Source organism: Doryrhamphus excisus, linkage group LG16 (assembly GCF_037039965.1).
Source record: "Doryrhamphus excisus strain RoL-2023G ecotype Guam linkage group LG16, RoL_Dexc_Guam_v1.1, whole genome shotgun sequence".
Classification (NCBI taxonomy): Eukaryota; Metazoa; Chordata; class Actinopteri; order Syngnathiformes; family Syngnathidae; genus Doryrhamphus; species Doryrhamphus excisus.
Window position 1 is genome coordinate 15,654,228 of NC_136372.1, and position 17,514 is coordinate 15,671,741.

General features: G+C 34.8%; 1 protein-coding gene across 1 annotated transcript; it reads left to right on the top strand.

Moving 5' to 3' along the window:
• Positions 1-124: 124 nt before the first annotated feature.
• Positions 125-17,427, top strand: slc17a7a (solute carrier family 17 member 7a). The gene is made up of 14 exons (XM_058048148.2): positions 125-324; positions 401-551; positions 9,599-9,851; positions 9,953-10,071; positions 11,300-11,414; positions 11,488-11,575; positions 12,835-12,921; positions 13,018-13,160; positions 13,225-13,374; positions 13,454-13,586; positions 14,789-14,899; positions 15,729-15,856; positions 15,917-15,986; positions 16,059-17,427. Exons 2-14 carry the CDS (start codon positions 490-492, stop codon positions 16,325-16,327), a joined length of 1,728 nt encoding a protein of 575 aa, XP_057904131.2. The 5' UTR covers positions 125-324; positions 401-489; the 3' UTR covers positions 16,328-17,427.
• The last annotated feature ends 87 nt before the right edge of the window (positions 17,428-17,514 follow it).

The following is a 17,514-nucleotide window of genomic DNA, read 5'->3' on the forward strand; positions in this document are numbered from 1 at the left end:
ATCTGTGGTGTGTTTTGACGATATTATTAAGACGCTCGTACAAAAAATGTATTATATGATATTCTTTTCAAGTAACTTTCAATTTCAGGAAAGTTAATAACTGCTTTGTGGGTCCTTATTATCAGAAAGATGTTGTATTTTTGTTAGATTTTACCTCATGTGTTGATAGTGAGTGATGCGTTCAATTGTACTGTATGTGTTGTACTATAGGTGATGATTTTATTAAATGTGTATAAATCTGCATATATAATATATGAAAGTAATTTACAGACGACATCCAGGTTGGAATCCCTAACATCTCCATGAGGAACTGCGTTTGATTGGGTACTTCAGCTTTAAAAAAAACAATAACAATGTAATCAACACAATAGCATGAACGTGCCTCTTCTTTACCTCTCAGGGGGCGCACGGGAGCGAGCAGGATCGCGTGCACTGCGCGCGCCCACACGGAAGAGGAGCACACGGGCGGGCTCAGCAGCAGCAAGAAAGATGGAGGTCCGACCTGACAGGTTCAAGGCGGTCGCGGCCAAAACTTTGGGCAGAATTAACAGGTAATTTTACTCCTATCTTTATTTTTGTCACGATGTTCATCACTTCATTTGACTTCTCGTGAACACGCTTTGTCACGTGACTTTTCGATTCCTTTGGGTTTGGGCGCGTGCAGCTCGAGCCGACCTCTTTATAAATAATAAAAGTTTGTTTCCGGATTTACATTTAAGGAGCTAAAGTTAAGTTAAAAATCCGCCGTAGTCACAATTTAATACAAAGGAGTGGCAGTGAAAGTGCAGGAAAATACTAAAAAATGATTTTATGCAAAAATATATGCAAAAACTGCATATTTCCACGCATAATTCTATTAAAAGTAACAGTTTTCTCAATTTACGCTTAATTATTTCTATTTAAAAAATAGTTTCCTTTTAATTTCTTCATTAGAATAACACATAACTACTATTGCAGGTCTCATATTAATTATATATGCAATAGTTGCTGCAATAATTAAGCAAATAAAATATAATACATTTATATTTACATTCAAAAGAGTGTAGTATGGTCATAATTTGCTTACAAAAAAGATCTTAAAGTTACTGGTATATTATTAAAAGTAATAAACGTACCCCCAATAGTCATATTTCAGATTTTTCCATATAAATGGTGTAATATTTGTAGATTAAAGTGAGTGATAAAGGCTCGTGCGATAACCTTTGCTTTAAGCTTGCGTTCTCTTAGGATTTGAGGTAGCAAGCAAACGTATAAATCCCGTCCTGAAATAGCCTGTTTTTCAGTCCAGCTGTCGAGCCACGCAAATCCCTAAACTCTCCCCTCCCACTCACTCCATCCATCCATCCATCCATCCATCCCTAGCCCATGTCACTTCCTCCGGCCGCTCCCTCCTCATCCATCCATCCATCCATCCATCCATCCCGCATCCATTGAGACAAAGTCAACTTTCATCCTATCACGTGCATGCAGATTAACAGACTCTTGTTATAAAGAAGCTCCACGCAAAAGGAAAAATGTTTGTATGAATGCATGCATGCATGCATTGCAAGAGGGCCCCCCACCCCCCACCCAACCCCGCGCGCCTCGGTGCGAGTTGGAGCAATCTCACCAGCTCACAGACAAAAAGCGTGATCCCTCCCTGATGAAAGCAGCCAGAAGTTCATTTATTATTTAAAGAGTTTCTCCATCAGAATGCATCTCCTGTTTCTATATTAAAACTCCACTAGGTAAGCACAAACAGCATCTCTGTAAGGTCAAATGCACGCTTTTCACTCTTCCACTTCAAACAGACATCATCATCGGAATCATTTCAATCATCAGCGTCGTGTCCGAGCGCGCCCTGTGCATGTTTTTTTGCATCCCTGTAAAAAAAAAAGACATTTATTAAAACAAAACCGGCTCCACAAGGAGAGGTTAGTCGCCGCGACGCACAAGGCAATGCAGAATCTAGCAGGTAATCCATTTTTAATCCATTTTACATCCGCTAGAGTGCTACATTTTCATTTATGATGCACAGTGGCTTTGATAAAATATTCAAATTATGGCAAGCTCTGCTAATTACTGTTTGATCGTGTTTGCAGCTTCTTTAAAGCTTTGACAGTTTGATAATGTTTCAATTTAAATTACGTCACAATACACCAGTTTCATATGTTGAATAATTCAGCAAGGAAACGTGAAATATTAAAGGAAAAATGTGCCCATCATCCATAAAGTGAGACATGAACACTGCATTATAAAGATATAAAAACAGCTAAAAGAGGCAGTAATTAATTCACGTAATGGGACGCATCTATTCCGCCTTCAATAATGTTTTATATCCATGTTTTTTACTCATGTAATACTGAGTGGCGGGGCAAAGGTTCTTGGGGGTTCAAAGCAAGAAATTAATGCCCCCCTCCACCCCCTTACACACCAAAAAAATGTAATTTCTGGGATAACTCCTCTTCATCGTGTCTTTCTCGGTGGCCGATAAACAAACAAACCTTGCATTGATTTGATTGGCGCAGATGGGCCCCTGCGGGGGCCCCTCAAGGGGGTCTGCTATGTCGTTGTATCATAATTGCATCGTAAATGCCCGTTGTTGGGCTGCACGGCGATCAAGTGGTTAGCGCGCAGACCTCACAGCTAGGAGACCAGGGTTCAATTCCACCCTCGGCCATCTCTGTGTGGAGTTTGCATGCGTGGGTTTTCTCCGGGTACTCCAGTTTCCTCCCACAAATTCCAAAAACATGCTAGGTTAATTAGCGACTCCAAATTGTCCATAGGTATGAATGTGAGTGTGAATGGTTGTTTGTCTATATGTGCCCTGTGATTGGCTGGCCACCAGTCCAGGGTGTACCCCGCCTCTCGCCTGAAGACAGCTGGGATAGGCTCCAGCATACCCATGACCCTCGTGAGGATAAGCAGTAGAAAATGAATGAATGTGCACTTGGGGAGGGGGCGTACAACAACAATGAATCTCGCACACAATAAAACTAAAATAAAGTAAAATTATTCAAACAACATGCATGCTAGGTTAATTGGCGACTCCAAATTGTCCATAGGTATGAATGTGAGTGTGAATGGTTGTTTGTCTACGTATGTGCCCTGTGATTGGCTGGCCACCAGTCCAGGGTGTACTCCGCCTCTCGCCCGAAGACAGCTGGGATACGCTCCAGCACCCCACCGCGACCTTCGTGAGGATAAGCGGTAGAAAATGAATGAATGAATAATGCCCGTTGTTGTCGTTTGTGTGCAGTACATGCATTAACACTTGGGGCACCCGGTTTTTACGGAGGCCCCCCTAAAAGTCAGGGCCCCAGGCAAATGCCTGGTTTGCCTCTTGGCATGTTTTCCCTGTGCACTGGTTACTGCTGCTTCCTCCGACATCCCAAAATGCGACTCTAACTGGTTAGCTTACTAGCTTGTCTCTAGTCCCTACAGCACAATAGTTGCAATGTGACTATAATCTAATAATGTTAATAATTGTATAGTTATGTACTATCATAATTTAGGAAGTCATAAACAGGTTTTCAGGTTTTCTATGCTCTGACTATCCTGAACCTTGCATTTATTAAGATTGAATTCTATATCCTGGAAATTAATTTATTGTGATCGGGTCTGGAACCAATTAACGTCTATAAATGAAAGACAACTGTAGTCCAAATTGGCATTGTAACATAAAGATTTTTTTTGCTTAAGATAAATATTAAATTATTTTTTTTTAATTGGGAATATTTTTGTTGATTTTTTGTGTACTGTTGGCATATAGGATTAATTTAAGAAGCGGAGACAAAAATTCTAAAATGTCTTAAAAATGAAGAAAAAAAAATGTCAAATTGTCACTGAAGTAGTACTACGTTTCCTAGTAGTAAGTACTGCATGAGAGCTGTGTGTCATATTTGTAGTCCTTAAGCTGTTGTTGGAGGTCGAGCGGTTGCCATCCGTGATGTCGGTCGTGTATGCGGGGATTAAAAACACGGAGACACGCAATCAAACACACAGCCATGCCATAATATTAGGTACACCTGCAGCACAATTTCATTACAAAGTGTTGTTGCTAGTACTTTATTTGTATTATTTAGCTAATATTACTCATTAAGAAGCTCCACAGATGTTTCCGTGTCATATATGTGCAGTAATGGGATAGAAAGAGAGAGCGTGGATGTGGATGGTGGATGGTGGGTGGGGGTTGGACAATGGTGTGACAGAATGAGGAGGATGGGAGGGCGCCTCCCTGGGTGACACCGTCCCGCCGAGACCCAATCTGTTCACTTCAGGGAGAGCGACTGGCTCACGGAAGAAACACCGTGAGCGACACGGCGGCTCGGAGAAATTTCAAAAAATAAAGACATTCGTAATGTCGCAGGGACGCCCCTCCGAATTTAAAATGAAAGCATGTTCGAGTCCACGTTGACCCAAGACAGGCGTAATTGAACACATGGACACTAATGAGCAAGGCGTCTGCTCTTATATAATATATTTGCTGTGGGCCTCCATGGCTGTCTCTCTGCCTGCATCATCCTCTTATGAGAGGATTACAGAGAACACTCCGGCAATTCATCATTTCATATACAGGAGAACAAAGGTCGGAGGTCAGCATGCAACATGTGATTCGTGGGAGATATTGTAGTAAAATAACGTTTTCGTTGGGGTTAAAGGACCCCTTGTTATGTAAAAGTGACTTTTTATATGTGTCCCTATTTATAACCACCAGACCCCAAACGCAACAGGCTTCGCTACACATCTTAAAGTAAAGCCTGGAATTGGTATTGATACTTCTCGAGTACATATGACTGCATTTAATTCTTAGATGCATAAGTGGGTCAAAAATGTCAAAAAAACATGTTTTTGATATCATGCCATTCAGATTTTTAACTTATCTTTTATTCATTTTAAGAAATTTTAGTTTATTTGTTACTACCCTAACCTTCCATAAGTGGGTCAAAAATGACCCGGTCAGGTTGTTTTCTTGAAATATCTTTGTAATGAAAAAATTTTTATCATTTCATATTCCAGGTATTCTTCAAAAATATGCTTTTGATATCATGCCATTCACATTTTTAACTTACCTTTTATACATTTTAAGAAATTTTTGTTTTTGTGTTACTACCCCAACCTTCCATAAGTGGGTCAAAAATGACCCGGTCAGGTTGTTTTCTTGAAATATCTTTGTAATGAAAAAAAATTATCATTTCATATTCCAGGTATTCCTCAAAAAACATGTTTTTGATATCATACCATTCACATTTTTAACTTACCTTTTATACATTTTAAGAAATTTTAGTTTTTGTGTTACTACCCCAACCTTCCATAAGTGGGTCAAAAATGACCCGGTCAGGTTGTTTTCTTGAAATATCTTTGTAATGAAAAATTGTTATCATGTCATATTCCAAGTATTCCTCAAAAAACATATTTTGATATCATGCCATTCACATTTTTAACTTACCTTTTATACATTTTAAGAATTTTTTGTTTTTGTGTTACTACCCCAACCTTCCATAAGTGGGTCAAAAATGACCCGGTCAGGTTGTTTTCTTGAAATATCTTCGTAATGAAAAATTTTTATAATTTCAGATTCCAGGTATCCCTCAAAAATCATATTTTTTGATATTATACAATTCACATTTTTCACGTACCTTTTATACATTTTAAGAAATTTTAGTTTTTTTGTTACTACCCCAACCTTCCACAAGTGGGTCAAAAATGACCCGGTCAGTTTGTTTTCTTGAAATATCTTCGTAATGAAAAAAATTTATCATTTCATATTCCAGGTATTCTTCAAAAAACATGTTTTTGATATCATGCCGTTCACATTTTTAACTTGCCTTTTATACATTTTAAGAAATTTGAGTTTTTGTGTTATTACCCCAACCTTTCATAAGTGGGTCAAAAATGACCCGGTCAGGTTGTTTTCTTGAAATATCTTCGTAATGAAAAAAAATTATCATTTCATATTCCAGGTATTCCTCAAAAAACATATTTTTTGATATCATACCATTCACATTTTTAACTTACCTTTATGCAACACACAATGGATCCTCACATTTTCTATTGTTGTACGGGGTCATTTTCTTTTTCAAAGATGTAAAAAAGTGAAAAATGAAGATGTTTCTAACATTAAATTATTATTGTGTGGTCCTAAATATAATACTAAATATCATACAAGTGATTATTCCTAACCAAAATGGCAAAATTAGCATAAAAAGGCATTGATTCTAGTATGGGTGATTTTTGACCCACTTATGGAAGAGTGTAGGGTCCAGTCACTCGTGCATCTAAGGGTTAAAAAAAAAAACAACTTTTACATCATAGGATATGATAACTCATAACTCTTAGAAGTTGCATCCACATTTAAAGGCGAGCGTGCGAGTGTGAAGAGCAGAGTTGAAGGTGTGATTCCCTCCAGGCTTTTTGTCTTTGTAATTATGATATTCCAAAGCGCCTAAGGTCAGAAGTGGGGGGTGTCTTCCGTTTTGCCATGTTCATTAATTGTTCCCCGCTTACAGCAAGAAGCCGTTGCTGTTTAACATGAGCAGGACCGTATCTTTAATTTTTGAATGATCCAGTCCTGCTGCTAAAGCATTGGGGATTTTCATGTCTCCATAAACAGTAGCGCTTGAGTGTAATGTTTTTTTTCGGGAGCGCACTACAGCATGATCATGCTTCGGTGTGAAGCAGCTGTCATTAAGAGTCGTGTTGGCTGTGGGCTAGCCTCGTTAGCTGGTAGCATATGTGTCAGTGTCAGGCTGCAATCTGTCTCCGTGTCTAATGAGGATGATTCCGCTGCCTGGGATCGAGCGGGAGAAGGTGGAAGTGTGATGCATCACATGCGAATAACAATCTACAATAAGCAACGTCCTGTTTGTTTACATCTGCTGGCAACATCATTTATTATTATTATTTACATTTATCATTTTTATTTTCTGAATTCATAAAGTAGTAAAAGTAAAAAGTCATTAAATTTGACATTTTTTTATATTTTAGATATATTGCAAACACGCATATTAATATGTAGTATTTGTTGCTTTTCCAAATTGCTGTTTAAGCCTTGGTGGAGGTCTCTATGTTATTACATATCTTCATACTTAAAGATCTCTGATAGATAGACTCTTAAAGGCACAGGCGACTCAATGCGCACACTATATTGTTTTATGTTAAGCCTGGAAATAATGCAATAATGCTTTTTTAAATGATTTTTTAAATTTTTATTAATTTTTTGTTTTTTAAAGAAACATGTTATTTATTTTTGTAAATTGTTTAAAATATTTATATTATATTTTATATTATATATTATATTTATATATAGTATTATATTATTATTATATTATATTTTATATTATATATATATTTTTTAAAATAGTTTTAAAAATAACCTAAAGGACATTTATATTTTTCTTGCTAAATTTATTTGTTGACTGAACGTTTGTATTATTTTTTTGTATTTTATTATTTGTATTTTATTATTTTAAGTATATACAGCAGCTATATTTAGAAAGTCATATGCATTTTAATATCATCTGCCTGGAGATATCCATTCATTTAAAGCAACATGACGCGCTAACACGCTAACAAATTGTCAAGTTAAGGCCAGAATAATAATGTGTCGTCATCGGGAAGCCACGCCCACCACTGCTTTGCTCCTCCATATTCATTTCCGGAAGTAAATCATTTTTATAATCCTAATCTGAATGTTGTGACAGATTAAGAGAGAGAGAGAGAGAGAGAGAGAGAGAGAGAGAGAAAGAGGGAAAGAGGGAGGATGCAGATAATCTGTGACCAATTCTAAAACGCCGCTTTTACCAAGTATCATTTTATGTTTATTGATTTTAAGGTGGACGAGTGGCTAGTGCGCAGGCCTCACAGCTAGGAGACCTGAGTTCAATTCCACCCTCGGGCATCTCTTTGTGGAGTTTGCATGTTCTCCCCGTGCATGTTGCTAAACGTGCTTTAAGTGTTGGCTAAATGAGATAAAATACAAACATAAGATGCATTCAAAGACATGTGATGATATGTAGTTTTCTACACTGACCAGTAGGAGTCTGTAATGTTACTATATTTGGTCATAGGAGTGTAAAGGTGACTATAGGGATGCTATTTCATGTCTAGAGGGCTCTAATGTTAAAAAGTCTATTTGGAAGGTCATAAATGTTAGCGTGCAGGCCTCACAGCTAGGAGACCGGAGTTCGATTCCACACTCGGCCATCTCTATGTGGAGTTTGCATGTTCTTCCCGGTGCATGCGTGGGTTTTCTCCGGGTACTCCGGTTTCCTCCCACATTCCAAAAACATGCTAGGTTAATTGACTCCAAATTGTCCATAGGTATGAATGTGAGTGTGAATGGTTGTTTGTCTATATGTGCCCTGTGATTGGCTGGCCACCAGTCCAGGGTGTACCCCGCCTCTCGCCTGAAGACAGCTGGGATAGGCTCCAGCATATCCATGACCCTCGTGAGGAGAAGCGGTAGAAAATGAATGAATGTGCACGGGGGGGCATACAACAATGAATCTCGCACACAATAAAACTAAAATAAAGTAAAATTATTCGAACAACATGCATGCTAGGTTAATTAGCGACTCCAAATTGTCCATAGGTATGAATGTGAGTGTGAATGGTTGTTTGTCTATATGTGTCCTATGATTGGCTGGCGACTAGTCCAGGGTGTACCCCGCCTCTCGCCCCAAGACAGCTGGGATAGGCTCCAGCACCCGCCACAACCCTCATGAGGATAAGCGCTAGAAAATGAATAAATGAATGAACCTTCTAAATGTGTTTTTTTAAACATTAGAGCTTTTTAGATATGAAGTAGCACCCCTATAGTTACTTATACACTCATTATTTATGACATTACACAACTCTTTTGCTGGAGACCCAAGTTCAATTCCACATTCGGCCATCTCTGTGTGGAGTTTGCATGTTCTCCCCGTGCATGCGTGGGTTTTCTCCGGGTACTCCGGTTTCCTCCCACATTCCAAAAACATGCTAGGTTAATTAGCGACTCCAAATTGTCCATAGGTATGAATGTGAGTGTGAATGGTTGTTTGTCTATATGTGCCCTGTGATTGGCTGGCTGGCCACCAGTCCAGGGTGTACTAAAGTGACGATGCTGAGTCTGCCAGTAAGGGATAGAGCAGACTGCAGAAACATGGATGCATAGTGACACATAACGGTGTAAAAAAAAAAAAAAAAAAAAAAAAAATGTACTGAATTATTGATCTCATCCAAAAACACATCAATAATGAAGCAATATCAGGCTCGAGCTTCTGTGTGTGTGTGTGTGTGTGTGTGTGTGTGTGTGAGAGAATAACAAGCGACACGATTCATCCCAAATGTAAATGCTTTATTTTGTCCACAAAAAGCCAGATCTATGATACATAAACACGTGGTTATGATGCGGCGTCTGTTTCTATACATTATCGTCCACCTCACTGACTAAGTGGATCAACCCACTAGTGGATGCACACATGCACAAAAACATGCAGTCACCTTTAAACCGATACCTTCAGTGTAACACCCCAGTGACACCTTTTAGTCATGTGATTCTTAGGAAATGGATGGTTGGACGCTAAAAATAAACTTTTGAAGGTTTTGAATCCAAAAATAAACAATGTGTCGTCAGGTTGATTGACAAGCAGCAGCCAAATGGAGAAACCATCGAGCTGTCCGCGGAGGGCCGCCCCGAGCTGGTGCAGGAGAAGGAACTACCCGTGGTGGATTGTACCTGCTTCGGTTTGCCCAGGCGTTACATCATCGCCATCCTGTCCGGCCTGGGCTTCTGCATCTCCTTCGGGATCCGCTGCAATCTGGGCGTGGCCATCGTGAGCATGGTCAACGACCACACCGTCTACAAAGGCAACAAGGAAGTACTGGTGGTAAGTACCTGCAAAAAGAAGCGTTTATTTGTGTGTAGAAATCAACATGAAATGTATGAGAACTAGCGAGTTGGGATTGTTCTCGTTTTTTCTCCTTTTAGGCTGCACAGTTCACTTGGGACCCGGAGACGGTGGGAATGATCCACGGATCCTTCTTCTGGGGATACATCGTCACACAGATCCCCGGAGGTTTTATATGTCAGAAGTTTGCAGCCAACAGGTAAGAATCTGGATAACTGCTTTGTTTATACAGTAGCACAAATATGTGCAACACACTTTCATATTTTTAAAAACTAAAAAGACTAGTTTAGTCTCACAAAATTGCACACAAAATTTTTGGGAATCTTTTTCTGGTAATAAAATGACAATATTTATTTCTTATAATATTATGGGTTTATTTTGTAAAATTGATACTTTTCTCTCGTAATATTTTGACTTTATTTTGATAAAATTACAGCAGTTCTTTTTCGATTTCTGCTGCTTAATTTTCACAATATTTCACCTTTTTCTTTTTCTGGTAATAAAATGACTATTTATTTCTCATAATATTATGGGTTTATCTTTATCTTATTTTGACTTTATTTTGATGAAATTACAGCAGTTCTTTTTCCATTTCTGCTGCTTAATTTTCATAATATTTCACCTTTTTTTTTTTCTGGTAATAAAATGACAATATTTATTCCTCATAATTTATGACTTTATCTTGTAAAATTGCTACTTTTTTCTCGTAATATTTTGACTTTATTTTGATAAAATTACAGCAGTTCTTTTTCCATTTCTGCTGCTTAATTTTCATAATATTTCAACTTTTTCTTGTCAACTTTCTTGTAGTACTATTAGGACTTTATTTTCTCAAACCTAATTTTCCAAGAATTATAATATTACGACTCCTTAAAAATAACATTTTTTTCTTTATAAATAATATATTATATATATATATATATATATTATATTATTTATATTATTATTATTATTACATATTATATATTATGAGTTCATCTTGTAAAATTGCTACTTTTTTCTATTAATATTTTGACTTTATTTGATAACATTACAGCAGTTCTTTTTCCATTTCTGCTGCTTAATTTTCATAATATTTCAAGTTTATCTTGTAAAATTGCTACTTTTTTCTATTAATATTTTGACTTTTTAAAAAACTTTTAAAAACTAAAAAAGACTATTCATAATTGTTTTTAATATGTTAAATTAACAAAACATTTTTAGATATGATTGATTGTACAAAAAAACATGAAAACTAATGTTCCTAAAGAAAACTACTTATCTAATCCACCAATTATTGGCATTAAAACAATCTAAAGTAATATAAATCAATGAGCAGAATGAATGCAATATACTGTCTAAATATAATAAAAATAATATACTGTATAAATATTGTTGTGTCTCCAGTAGCTTGTGATGCACGTTGTCGTGTCCTATGTGTGTTCTAGAGTGTTTGGCTTTGCCATCGTGGCCACGTCCACCCTCAACATGCTGATCCCATCTGCCGCTCGCTGCCATTACAGCTGCGTCATACTGGTCAGAATATGTCAGGGCCTTGTTGAGGTAAAGTGCGCGTCTGTGTGGGATCACATGAAACAGGAAGTCCCTTCCAACGACTGGCTTGTGTGTCCTGCAGGGCGTGTCGTACCCAGCCTGCCACGGGATTTGGGCCAAGTGGGCTCCTCCGCTGGAGAGAAGTCGATTAGCCACGACGGCCTTTTGCGGTAAGCTCAGCCGTAGTGAATCCTTAGTGAAAATAAAATAATGATATAATATTGTAATAAATAAAATAATTTCAATTCATTCAAAAAACTAATTCAAATAAATGTTTGTCTTTGTTTTTAAATATATGTACAGCATATAACATTTTTGCTCTTTTAAAAAATATATAATAATATATAATTGTAATAAATAAAATCATTTAAATTAATTCAAAAAAACGAATACAAATAAAAATGAATTAAATAATAGAAATAAATGTGTGTGTTTGTTTTTAAATATATGTACAGCATATAAAATTTTTGGCCTTTTTACAAAATTATAATAATATATAATTGTAATAAATAAAATAATTTAAATTAATTCAAAAAAACAATACAAATAAAAATGAATTAAATAATAGAAATAAATGTGTGTCTTTGTTTTTAAATATATGTACAGCGTATAACATTTTTGGCCTTTTTACAAAATTATAATAATACGTAATTGTAATAAATAAATTAAGTAATTTAAATTAATTAAAAAAACAAATACAAATAAAAATGAATTAAATTTACAAAATTATAATAATATATAATTGTAATAAATAAAATCATTTAAATTAATTCAAAACAACGAATACAAATAAACATGAATTAAATAATAGAAATAAATGTGTGTCTTTGTTTTTAAATATATGCACAGCATATAACATTTTTGGTGTTTTTACAAAATTATAATAATATGTAATTGTAATAAATAAATTAAGTAATTTAAATTAATTAAAAAAACAAATACAAATAAAAATGAATTAAATTTACAAAATTATAATAATATATAATTGTAATAAATAAAATCATTGAAATTAATTCAAAACAACGAATACAAATAAACATGAATTAAATAATAGAAATAAATGTGTGTCTTTGTTTTTAAATATATGCACAGCATATAACATTTTTGGTGTTTTTACAAAATTATAATAATATGTAATTGTAATAAATAAATTAAGTAATTTAAATTAATTAAAAAAACAAATACAAATAAAAATGAATTAAATTTACAAAATTATAATAATATATAATTGTAATAAATAAAATCATTTAAATTAATTCAAAACAACGAATACAAATAAACATGAATTAAATAATAGAAATAAATGTGTGTCTTTGTTTTTAAATATATGCACAGCATATAACATTTTTGGTGTTTTTACAAAATTCAAACCATATATATTTATAAAAACATTGACAGGAAGTAAGCTGTTGCCTTGTTGCCACTGCAGGATCGTATGCAGGGGCGGTGGTGGCCATGCCTTTAGCTGGGATATTGGTGCAATACACTGGGTGGCCTTCTGTATTCTACGTCTATGGTGAGCGTAATCTTTGCCGCGTGTTTTTTATTTACGTATTTTCTAACAACTTTTCATTTCCTCTTTCCCACCTTCTTACCCGTTGAACTCTCCTAGGCAGCTTTGGGATATTCTGGTACTTGTTCTGGATCCTGGTGTCGTACGAGAGCCCCGCCGCCCATCCCACCATTTCACCGGAGGAGAGGAAGTACATTGAAGATGCAATCGGGGAATCTGCGACGTTTCTCAACCCTCTCCAGGTTTATATGATAAAATGGCGTACCTATATATTGGCGATACTTATATTCTTTACAAATTTTACAGAAATTTAAAACGCCGTGGAAGCACTTCTTCACCTCCATGCCGGTCTACGCCATCATTGTGGCCAACTTCTGCAGGAGCTGGACCTTCTACCTGCTGCTCATCAGCCAGCCCGCTTACTTTGAAGAAGTGTTCGGTTTTGAGATCAGCAAGGTGCGATCACGCGGACGCCGCTTCCGAATTGAAACCGTTTTTTTCCGGATTTGCTGACTTCTTCTTGACCCGCTTTCAGGTGGGCTTGGTGTCAGCTTTGCCTCACCTCGTGATGACCATTATTGTTCCCTTGGGGGGCCAGTTGGCCGACTACCTCCGTACACACAACCTGATGACCACCACCAACGTCAGGAAGCTCATGAACTGTGGAGGTGAGGGTGTGCATGTTTTTAAGGGACTGTTTTAGTTAAATACTTGCAAAGATGGAGGACGTAGTACAATTGTGGGAGGGATATTTATGGGCGGAGAAGAACCACAACCAGAGAACTATGAACCCAAGTCCAGTGGGAGATCGAAGGAGACCCAACCTTCATTTTTTTTGCTTTAATCAGTCACACTAAAATAACTTTAAGACAGAAAAAAATGCATATCATCTTTGTCAGGTGAAATAGCCTATTATTACTGTGATATTCACTTTTTTCTATGATTTTTATTTTTCCCAAATAATTTGTTGTCTCATAACATTATTATTAAAAAAAAAAAAAACAAATCTTTCTTTCATATTTTAACTTTATGGTACTAAAATGACATTATTTTTTTCTAATAATATTGCAAGTTTATTCTCACAAAATGTGACTTTTTCCTCTTAATATTTTGATAAAATTTTTCATAAAATTACAGCTGTTTTTTAACCATTTCTGCTGCTTAATTTTCATAATATTTCTACTTTTTCTTGTAAATGTTTATTTTAGTAATATTAAATTTTAAAAGACTTTATTTTCTCCAACCTAATTTTCCAAGAATTACAACTTTATAATTTTAACATATTTAACGTATTTTTCTTTAATATTTCAACACTATGGTAATAAAATGACAATATTTATTTTTCATAATATTATGGGTCTATCTTGTAAAATTGCTACTTTTTTCTCTTAATATTTTGACTTTATTCTGATAAAATTACAGCTGTTTTTTTTTCATTTCTGCTGCTTAATTTTCATAATATTTCAACTTATTCTTGTAAATTTTCTTCTGGTAATATTAGGACTTTATTTTCTCCAACCTAATTTTCCAAGAATTACAACTTTATAATTTTATGACTTCTTAAAAATAATATAATTGTCTTTAATATTTCAACACTATGGTAATAAAATTTGAATATTTATTTCTCATAATATTATGGATTTATCTTGTAAAATTGCTACTTTTTTCTCTTAATATTTTGACTTTATTCTGATAAAATTATAGCTGTTTTTTTTTTATTTTATTTCTGCTGCTTAATTTTCTTAAGGCATCAATATTTCCACTTATTTTTGTATTTTTTGTTGAATGTGCTGCTAGCCAATACAAAAACAGCCACCAATGGTGGACTTTGGTCTCGTGTTTTAATGTGTGCGTTCTTGGATGTTTCGAGGTTTTGGGATGGAGGCCACCCTCCTGCTGGTGGTGGGTTATTCCCACACAAAAGGCGTTGCCATCTCCTTCCTGGTCCTCGCCGTGGGCTTCAGCGGCTTTGCTATCTCAGGTACGAGAGAAACGTGTGAATTTATTTATTTTAATTTTATTTTTATAAAATTTATTTTATTTATTATTTTAGTTTTATAAAATTTATTTTATTTTATGTATTTATTATTTTATTTGTATAAAATTTATTTTATTTATTTTTTATTGGATTTAATTAATTGGATTTCGGGTTCAGTAGGTTGGTTGTAATTTTGTGTATCTTATTGGAAAGTGCTACCGAATGGTGAAATGTTGGATTTATTATTTATTTATTTATTTTTATTTTATGTTCATAAAATTTATTTAATTTTATTTATTTTTTATTTTATTTGTATAAAATGTATTTTATTTATTTATTATTTATTGTATTTAATTAATTGGATTTAGGGTTCAGTAGGTTGGTTGTAATTTTGTGTACCTTATTGGAAAGTGCTACCGAATGGTGAAATGTTGGGTTTATTAATTATTAATTAATTTTTATTTTATTTTCATCAAATGTATTTTATTTTATTCATTTCTTATTTTATTTTTATAAAATGTATTTTATTTATTTATTATTTATTGTATTTAATTAATTGGATTTGGGGTTCAGTAGGTTGGTTGTAATTTTGTGTACCTTATTGGAAAGTGCTACCGAATGGTGAAATGTTGGATTTATTAATTAATTATTTATTCATTATTTTATTTTTATAAAATTTATTTTATTTTATTCATTTATTATTTTATTTTTATAAAATTTATTTTATTTATTTATTATTTATTGAATTTAATTCATTGAATTTGTGTACCTTATTGGAACGTGCTACGGAACCGCGAAACATTTGACGTGACCGTTTGTCGGCCACGCTCAGGTTTTAACGTCAACCACTTGGACATCGCTCCTCGCTACGCCAGCATACTGATGGGCATCTCGAACGGGGTGGGGACATTGTCAGGAATGGTGTGTCCTCTCATCGTGGGAGCCATGACTAAACATAAGGTAAGGAAACGTTTCTTTAAGTAGAAACGGTACCATTCTGACTATCGCCTTTTATTTTAGACACGTGAGGAGTGGCAGTACGTCTTCCTTATTGCGTCTCTGGTTCATTACGGAGGCGTCATTTTCTACGGTAAGACTTCAAAACAATCCGATTAATAACGATAGACTGGGTTAATAATAAAAAATACGTCTTTCTTTCTAGGACTATTTGCATCGGGAGAAAAGCAGGATTGGGCCGACATCGAGGACACCAGCGAGGAGAAATGCGGCATCATCGACGAGGACGAGCTGGCCAACGAGACGGAGGATCTCTACCGTGGAGGAGGAGGCGGCGGCCAGTACGGCGCCATGAGCCAACAGGTTGTCGGTAGAAACGGCGGCGGCGGCGGGGCCGGAGGAGGCGGGGACGGATGGGTTTCGGACTGGGATAAATCAGAGGAGTACGTGCAGCCGCCTGGATACAACTCATGAAAATGAAAAAGGAGAACAGGAAGAACTTTTTTCTGTGTGGACGTGTGTGTGTGTGTGTGTGTGTGTGTGTGTATGTCAGTGTTACACAATAAACACATACAGTAGGAAATAACTTGCACCGCCGCCACAATGCAAACATGTCATGATAAATAGTCATGACCCCCCCCCCCCCCCCCACACACACACACACACACGCACACCCCCGCAAATGACGCAAAGGTACTTATTATTAGATTTTAAGATACTTTATTTTCTCCAACGTAATTTTCCAAGAATTACAACTTTATAATTTTATGACTTCTTAACATCTTAAAAATAAAATTTTTCTTTAATATTTCAACACTTCACTTTTTTCCATGTTTTTTTTTATTTTTCTCAAATAATTTGTCTCATAACATTATTATTTAAAAAAATAACAAATCTTTCTTTCATATTTTAACTTTATGGTACTAAAATTACATTACTTTTTTTCTAATAATATTACAAGTTTATTCTCACAAAATTGCAACTTTTTTCCTCTTAATATTTTGAATTGATTATCATAAAATTACAGCTGTTTTTTTAACCATTTCTGCTGCTTAATTTTCACAATATTTCAACTTTTTCTTGTAAATGTTTTTCTAGTAATATTAAATTTTAAAAGACTTTATTTTCTCCAACCTAATTTTCCAAGAATTACAACTTTATAATTTTATGACTTCTTAAACATAAAATATTTTTCTTTATTATTTCAACACTATGGTAATAAAATGAGAATATTTATTTCTCATAATATTATGTGTTTATTTTGTAAAATTGCTACTTTTTTTCTTAATATTTTGACTTTATTCTGATAAAATGACAGCTTTTTTTTCATTTCTGCTGCTTAACTTTCATAATATTTCAACTTTTTCTTGTAGATTTTCCTCTGGTAATATTAGAACTTTATTTTCTCCAAACTAATTTTCCAAGAATTACAACTTTATAATTTTATGACTTCTTAAAAATAACATATTTGTCTTTAATATTTCAACACTATGGTAATATAATGAGAATATTTATTTCTCATAATATTATGGGTTTATCTTGTAAAATTGCTACTTTTTTCTCTTAATATTTTGACTTTATTCTGATTAAATCACAGCCATTTTTTTTTTCATTTCTGCCGCTTAATTTTCATAATATTTCAACTTTTTCTTGTAAATTTT